This window comes from Cyprinodon variegatus, unplaced genomic scaffold (assembly GCF_000732505.1).
Source record: "Cyprinodon variegatus isolate N-32 unplaced genomic scaffold, C_variegatus-1.0 Scaffold30, whole genome shotgun sequence".
NCBI classification, from domain to species: domain Eukaryota; kingdom Metazoa; phylum Chordata; class Actinopteri; order Cyprinodontiformes; family Cyprinodontidae; genus Cyprinodon; species Cyprinodon variegatus.
This window is the reverse complement of record NW_015150483.1, coordinates 891735-900352: the sequence shown is the minus strand read 5'-3', so window position 1 is coordinate 900352 and position 8618 is coordinate 891735. Positions and strand designations below refer to the sequence as shown.

General features: G+C 39.1%; 1 protein-coding gene and 1 long non-coding RNA gene across 4 annotated transcripts in view; both read left to right on the top strand.

Annotated features, from left to right (window-relative positions):
• Positions 1–4809, top strand: part of LOC107100597 (retinal homeobox protein Rx1-like) — a 10170-nt gene extending 5361 nt beyond the window's left edge. For 2 of the 3 annotated variants that reach the window (XM_015399144.1, XM_015399153.1), the window contains exons 3-4: positions 390–646; positions 1578–4809. In XM_015399144.1, the coding sequence (XP_015254630.1) occupies positions 390–646; positions 1578–2057 (737 nt within the window). In that variant the 3' untranslated portion in view covers positions 2058–4809. The remainder of the gene's footprint in view (positions 1–389; positions 647–1577) is intronic. The other variant, XM_015399161.1, reaches the window with a different exon arrangement.
• Positions 4810–6328: 1519 nt separating this feature from the next.
• On the top strand, positions 6329–7498 carry LOC107100810. Its single transcript, XR_001482044.1, has 3 exons — positions 6329–6428; positions 7047–7317; positions 7391–7498. It is a non-coding gene; the product is annotated as an uncharacterized LOC107100810 (long non-coding RNA).
• The last annotated feature ends 1120 nt before the right edge of the window (positions 7499–8618 follow it).

The window sequence follows — 8618 nt, the reverse complement described above, 5'->3', positions numbered from 1 at the left end:
ATATATATATATATATATATATATATATATATATATATATATATTCTTTTTATTTTAGTACGCTATGGTGTGATAAATTGGTGACAGAATTGAAACAAAACAGCAAAGTGATGATAAATTTAAGAAACAACAATGACCAAGAATGTTTTAAGATCTATTTAGGTTCAAGCCATTACTTTTTCCACTCAACAACAGTACTTTATTGTTGGATTTGTTGAGCAAATGTCCACTTTGCTGGAAAGTGTACATTGCAACTTTAACTCAAGAGTACAGTAGCTTATTTCAATTTAATCCTTTGGCAAACTCATGGCATGTACTTTGATTACCTCTAAAAGTATGTAATGAACAAAGTGACCATTATCTGTCAATCATATTTCCTTTAACCTTAGCAGATTCTGGCCTGTACGGAAACAAGAGCGACGAAGAGCTGAGTGAGCTCAGAAAGAATGTAGATAGCGATGAAGGCAAGTCTCCGGAGCCTTGCAAGGATGATCAACCCAAGAAGAAACACAGACGCAACCGCACAACCTTCACCACCTACCAGCTGCACGAGCTGGAACGCGCCTTTGAGAAGTCCCACTACCCAGATGTCTACAGTCGGGAGGAGCTGGCCTTGAAGGTGAACCTCCCTGAAGTCCGAGTCCAGGTGAGATGGGCTGCTCCAGCTTGACCTGCAGTTAATAGTTTAGTGAGCACAAACACATAGATATGAGATTTTACCGAAGATGTCAAAAGTGTAAATGTTTATTATTCAATTAGAAGTATAAATCCCACTGTTTCAAAACACCTTTGTAGAAGTTGGAGTATTAACTTAAGCTTTTTACTCAAGTAAAAGTGTAAAAGTACCATTTTTAAAACTACTTGAACTGTAAAAGTAAAAGTAATGCAGGAAAACATTATAAGGACAGATGCTTTACTGCACTACCCAATTAAAGGAACATTTTTCTACAATTCTGGATGATAACTTTGCATCATCTTGAAAATATATTTTGGTGCAGTACCGAGTCCAACCACAAAGAAATTCCTTTTTTTTGGATGAAACAAATTATTTTGTTAGTTTTAAAATAAAAATTAAATAAATAAATAAACATTGACTATAGATATATAGACAAGTGAAGCCTGCACTGCTTCACTGCTTCAGATAATGTTCCGGGTTATTGTGACCTCGTGGATTCATTTAAAATGACCTCTTGGAATGATTTTGGTAGACTGACCACTCCTATGAAGGTTTACCACTGTTCTGTTTATGCTCTCTCCATTTTGGGACATTGGCAAGCATGGCTCATCTATCAGTCCTTTTCTAGACTGATATCAGTCACTTTGTCTCTCACCTTTTCCTGAATGTCTTCAGATCAGGCCATGATCTGTTACTTTATGAGACAGTTTAGCCAAACTTCACTTTTTAGACAGGTTCTGCTAATGTAATTACTTAATTGTGCAGGTGAGCCTAGTAAAAGTGAAATCAACATTTGCAGTTATTTCCATTACTAAATGAAATACTCAACTAGAAACTGCACTAACTAAAATATCACTAGCTTTAATTTATTTTTGATTACAATCAACTGTTTCTTTTGTAGGTCTGGTTTCAGAACCGCAGAGCTAAATGGCGTCGGCAGGAAAAGATGGACGCAAGCACCATGAAGCTTCACGACTCCCCTATGCTCTCCTTCAATCGCCAGGCTCCAGTTCACACCAGCATGGGCCAAATAACCAACTCCCTCCCTTTGGATCCTTGGCTCACCTCTCCCCTGTCCAGTGCCACACCTGTCCAGTGCATCCCAGGCTTCATGGGTCCAGCTCAGGCACTCCAGCCCAGCTATTCCAGTCATGGATTCCTCAACAGCGGACCCCATGCCCCTCACCCACACTCTCACCCTCATCCTCCCACTGGACAGGGGATGCAGAGTATGGCACCTCCACCTTACCAATGTCCAGCCCCATACTCGGAAAAGTTTCCTCTAGAGGACGTAGACCAGCGCAGCTCGAGCATCGCTGCTTTGAGAATGAAAGCCAAGGAACACATCCAATCAATGGACAAGACCTGGCAACCCATGTGACCAGCACATTTGACAGCCTGTGTCAGTGACAATCCTGGGGAAAAGGAGATAATGAAAATCATGCCTGCTCTCACACAACATTAGGATTAAACTGAGCTGTGAAAACTGAAGAACCTTTTTGTTACTTTCTTTTAATCTTTTAATATTCTTCTCTCATCTCCAAGACATAGAGGAGTTCACCACTGTGAGGCTGCATATTTGGTTATCTGTTATTCCTTTAGATCTTTTGTGCCTTGGGTGCCGTAAATGTAGAGACTCCAACTAGGGTCATCGTACCTTGCACCCAAGAAACTATTGGATTTCATTTTTTTTTTTTTTTAAGTTTATTTAAAGCTCCCAGACCAATTAAGTCATACACTTGAAATTAATTATTATTTACTATTTAGAACTTTGTTTTTTAAATTTTTCTCATTACAGCCTCATTGTTTTCTATCTGAATTTTATGGACAACACAAAATAGTGTTTGGTTATAAAGTGGAAGGAAATATTATAGTGTTAAATATTTGTTTACACACAGAGAAGAAGAAAAAGAAGAAGTATGGCTTACATTTGCAGCTAAAAGTCCTTTGGAGTATCTCTCCACCAGCTCTGCACCTCTAGGGATTAAATTATTCCCCATTTTCAGCTGAAGCTCATTTAGAATAGATGGGTGCTGGCAGTAACTTAAGCTGTAGATTTTAAGCTGAATTTAGGGACAGACTTCGACTTGGCCATTCTAGCACATTTTTAAGTTGTCTGCAGCCTTTAACAAGTTTTCTTTAAGGATTCCATTACAGTTAGCTCCTTCCATCTTTCTATAAACGGACCAGCTTCTCAGACCCTGCTACAGAATGACATCCCTGCACTATGATGTCACCGCTTAGTTTCACCAATGAGGTGTTCAAGGGAATTTGTAATGTTATTTTTGCCTCTTTATTATTTTTCATCTAGCTGAAGGGTTCAGTTTTATTCCCTCTCAGTGGAGCACCTTCTCTTACATGTATCCTCTCTGCTCATTACATGGATTGTGGCCTTGTGATGAGAGATTCTTTAGAACATCCTTCTAATGACTTCCTTTAAACAATAATTTCACCATTTAATCAATTTCATAGAGGCCAGACTTGTGCAGTGTACAACTAATAGTTTTCCTGTCAACAGATTCTGCCACCTGAGCTGTAGATCTCTGTGGCCCCTCCAGAGTGACCATGGCCATCAACATCTCGCCATGAGCTATTTACCTTTGTGCTTAAGCCGTTGAGGCTTTCGCTATTTTGCTGTGTTCACACCAGGGTTGGATTTGAAACAACAGGACACCATTTACTTATTTTCTTATTTTTAGAGGATTATGATCAGGGGTATTAGAATTTTTGGTATGTATTGCAAATGTATGCCAGAGTTTTCACATTTTTTGTTTTCTGAAAGGTTAAAGAGAACATGCATCGTTATCTTTCCACTTTATATTTATAAGCTACTTTGTGTTGATCCATCACTTGAACATCTGTCAAAATACTTTCAAATTTGTGGAAAGCGGGATGAATACCTTTGCAAGGCACTGAATCAGAATGGTTTGTGTTCTGCTTAGAGCTTGTAGCTCAGATACTGTGAGGTCACTGGAAGAAAAGGTTGCAGAGGACATTTAAAGCTCTATAGGCTTGGGGATGTTATTCAATTTATGAATGGAAACTGTTGCAAAGATTTAAATTTAGTGGAAGAAAACATCAAAGACATGTTGCCATCTTTTTGGACCAGACAATCTAATCCTGGTTCTCATCTGATATACTGCTTTAAATAAGAAAGGGAAATCTGAATCAAACAGGCAAACAAGCAAACCAACTTGTTGTTACTTGAGTGACAGTTTGAATAGAAAACATGTTGATAACTCTATGCTGGTTGGCTGAGCGTACGTGCAGTGTAGCAGAAAGACTCCTATCTGATGCGTCACCCCGCATAGTTTGGTCTTTGTTTGGCACAATTGATCCAAGTGTATCCTCTTTGTCTGGAACTAAAGGGGGAGAAACGGTCTCAGGCTTGGCTAAATGGGCCCATTTTATTATGGAAGTTTCCTTTTTTTTCCCTCCCTGTTGATCAAACGACAAGAAGCATGGATTGTGGGTTACAGTTATTAGGGGCACAGAATCAGTCTTTTACCATCTGTTACACCCTTGAGCACTAATTATCTTCAAGGTAGATTATGTCAGTTGTAAAAATCAATATAAAACTGACAGCTCAGTTTTAATTAGTAGAGTTACTGAAACCTGACAGGTAAAAAAAACTTGACGGAAAAAGAAGGAGAGGAAAAACCATTATTTTACAGTAAAATCTCAGAACCTCTTTTATCTTTCTGTTATTCCATCCTTTCTTGTTGGAATATTTCCTTATACTGCAAACTTTATATAATTCCAATCCTTAGATATTTTGATAAAATGTACTTTTCATGCTGCTCAGAGACAGAAACAGTTTTGAATCTGCTGCTTGTTTTTAGCGCTCATGTTTTCTTTTGTTCCATTGGGTTAGTGGTGTTTTTACAGAGACCGAGGATTACCTTTGCACATTAGAAGGTTTATTTAGGATGCAACAAAAATGTGATTTGGGACCAAGAACAAGCCAAAGTCTAAGTAGTAATTAAAAAAAATGCTCTAGAATTTTTTTTTTTTTTTTTTTAGTTTTGTGTTATTTTTTCTATGTGAAAATGTAAAAGATATTGTAATTGTTATAGTTACATTGTTTTGTTCCCTATTAATTATGTCTGGATCATCAATGTTCACATATTGTAAGCGTAATAAAAATATAGTTTGATAGAAAGGTTTATTTGTACTTTTTCCCTTCGCAGAGCTTTCATGTTGACCTTTCACTACTCCTTCCCACACACCTCTCTGCGACTTAAGAGCAGTCCAAGATTACTACAGTATAATCGTTATCATCTGACATACATTCTTTCTTTTCAGCCAAACGCTTGTGTTCCACGTCCCTCTCTGTCATGTAAGGGCCCTTTTATTCCTCTGCCCCTTCTTTTGCTCCATGGTTTTTTTGGCAGAGGGCCAGCCTGTTAGGAAGATGAGACTCCAATCAATCAGGGCTCCCCAGGGGGGCCTCCGACCACAGGACCAGGGCTCTTTAATTGCCCTTAGGCAGGCAGGTCTGCCGGCAGGGTGAGCCGCTGCTGCACATGTTCACAGAGGGGACCGGTGGCGCTATGCTCACTGTCCCTGTGCAGAGTATGAATCACTTTCCTGAGCAGATGGAGTTCTGAATAGGCCCTAACTTTGAGCAACATATGGATGAGCAAGAGGATGCAATGATTTTGACTTGTTTAAAGGAGACAGATTGTGTTTACTACACTATTTGTTTACTGTCAACCTCTAATTGACAAAATTGTCAAACAGAGCTAGAGATCTTTTAAAATGTTGAATTTTTTATGTCAAGTACATCGTTTTTCTCACAGCTATGCAAAGCTCCAGCATCCCTTTGCTCTGATCCTAATAAGATTAACTTCGGATTTTTTTTTTTATTGTTTGTTTGTTTTCCTAAAAACTGATATTTGACTCCCTGATATCTAATGAATTAGTTGTACAACCTAAGAAATTATGTTTTGATGTGAAAGTCCTGTGATCCACAATAATCTCATCAGCATATTACTGAAGAATGTAATCTAATCCCAAAAGAAGACAGAGAGCTCAACATTAAAACTACAGAAATACTTCAAATACATTTAAAACTTGCAGTTCTTACAAAATATTTATACCCCTTAACCGTTTCTAGACAAAACTTTAATGTATTCCATTGGAATTCTATGAAAATATGAAATACAAATTTTCTGGCAAAACAACAAACCTATAAGGATTTGATGATTCATCTAGACTTACAGGGCAGCTAAGGAAAGCATTGGTTAGATAAACAATTATCATCCAAGAGGCCAATAGTATGCTTGGAGGAGCTGCTGAATTCCACTGTTCAGTCGGGATCATCGGTTAAAAAGACAACTATTAGTTATTCTGTCACCAAGGTTCTACTGGGCTTTACAAGTTTTTTAATATATTATTCATTTTTTCATCTCAGAGGTATTTTTCCTAGCCAAAAATAAAAGCAACAATAACAGCCATTTAAAAATGTAAGGGAGTCTGAAGGGAAAACAGTCAAACATTTTAAATCTTAAAAAGAAGATTAGGAATGAGAAGAGTGTGGAGCTGTAAGAAAAACACACACAGAGCAGAGGAAGAGAGTAGAGGGGAGGGAACTCATTGGAGTTAATGATGTGGAAAATCCCCCAATTAGAGCATTTTCTTGAGCTTCAGGATGAGTTCAAAATGAGGTCTTCTGACAGCTTCGGGATTAGTATCCAGGTTAGGCTGAGTGGACCTGGGTCCAACCGGAAACCTACTATTTGTCTGCTAGGTGAGTGCGATCCAGGACTTTGGGGCAATAATCAGGAGCTGTGGCAATTATGCAATAGGTTAGAGGTACAAATAAAAGCATGGAAAAAAACCATAGATGAAGAGATTTATTAAAAATAAACTTTTATGTGAACAGTTTAATTACACAAACTCAATACAATGATATACTTTGTCTTCATTAATAAAAATGTATTCATTGTATTATAACAGTTTAATACAGAAAATATTTATTATTTTATCTGTCCTTTCATTTTTCTACATTCATTCTGTTTAGAGAAACAAGTTAGCATCTGTTTGACCAATTCCCACTTCGGCAGGGTCCCTGCAGTCTATGGGCGATGGCAGGGCATGACATGTAACACTCTACAAAAAACGCAAGAACAAGGAGCAATATGGATGGACCAGTTAAATTAAGTTGCATGTCCTTTGACAGTGAAAGCAGCCATTGTATCTGTAGAGAGCTGATTTCCATAATTCATGTTCTTTTTCTCGGAGGCCAGTGGTTAGAGAGGGGTTTCAGTCTTGTTTTGGTGTTTCCTGCTCAGGTCCTGGCTCTTTTCTGCTGAGCGTGCCCTGTTCCTGTTTTCCAACTGAATGTTTTTGCCTGAACTCACTGTAGGACTCATGGAACCCTCAACCTGCCTAAACGCTCTGTGGATTCCTGGATCCCTGGACCTGTCTATTCCTGTTCTGATCGGAAGACCTCACCGGGTTGCAGGTTCCTGGATCTCTGAGTCTTCTAGTTTTGAGCTGTTTCCCTGATCTGGCTCGGACTCCTGCCTGTCCACTGAGGCTGCTATCGGCGACACTCTGGGTGGCTTCTGCTGCATCTCATTGGCATCTGCTGGATCCTGCCGCTCCTGTGAAGATGGACTGAACTATTAAACCAGGTAAGTGACTCACATGGATATTCATCTTTTGTCAGATTATCATGGTCACTTACCTGTGTTTCTCCTTAACCAGAGTACCAGTGAGGGGTGGCCCCACCTCCCCCTGCAGCTGCTGCAGTTCCACAGATACTCAGCTCTGCGTTCAATTTGTGTTTGTTTTAATAAACATCTTGAACTTTCCCACTTTCTGTCTCGCCTTGAATTCTGGGTCCTACATTCTGAGCCCCTTGACAAATATGTTATTCAACTCTGCAAATATGTGCAGATGGCAGCAGAATAAGTGATTGACTAAAACTTGCACAAATCAACATACAGAGAAATGTTTAACCTTTTAAACAACTATAACTGATAAAAACTGCACAGGGATCCAAGTTTGTCTGACCATTACATCCAGTGAAGAGCACAGAGAGTATGTATGATGAAATATAAGGCTAAATCTAAGAGATTTTTGAGTGTTCGAGTGTGTTTATGCAAACAAAAGTAGATTTTTTTACTAATTTTCCGACACTGAAAAGTAAAAGTGAAAAGTTCCAGTGGTGAGACATCATCCCGTTATTGCTTCAACTCTTGAGATTCAGTTTGTACACTGCTAAAAAAAATAAGAAAAAAAAACACTAAAATAACAGATCCTAGATCTGAATGAATTAAATATTTTTAATTGAATACAAAGTTGAATGTGCAACAAATCACACAAAAATCATCAATGGAAATCAGATGTATTAACCAATGGAGGCCTGGATTTGGAGTCACACACAAAATTAAAGTGAAAAAAATACACTACAGGCTGTTCCAACTTTTATGTAACTACCTTAAAACAGGCCTGTACGACCTCTCTACAACCCCTAGGAATGCTCCTCGTGAGGTGGCAGATGGTCTCCTGAGGGATCTCCTCTTAGACCTGGACTAAAGCATCCACTAACTCCTAAACAGTTTGTGGTGCAACATGACATTGGTGGATGGATCGAGACATGATGTCCCAAATGTGCTAAATCAGATTAAGATCTGGGGAACAGGCGGCTAGTCCATAGCTTCAGTGCCGTCATCTTGCAGAATATGCTGAAACACTCCAGCCACATGAGGTCTAGCATATGGTCTCACAAGGGGTCTGATGATATTGGTACCTAATGGCAGTGATGCTACCTCTGGTGAGCACGTGGAAGGCTGTACAGCCCCCCCATATAAATACCACGCCACACCATTACTCATCCACAGCCAAACGGGTCATGCTGAAGGATGTTGCTGGCAGCAGACTGCTCTCCAACGTGTCTCCAGTTTTTGTCATGTCTGTCCTATGTGCTCAG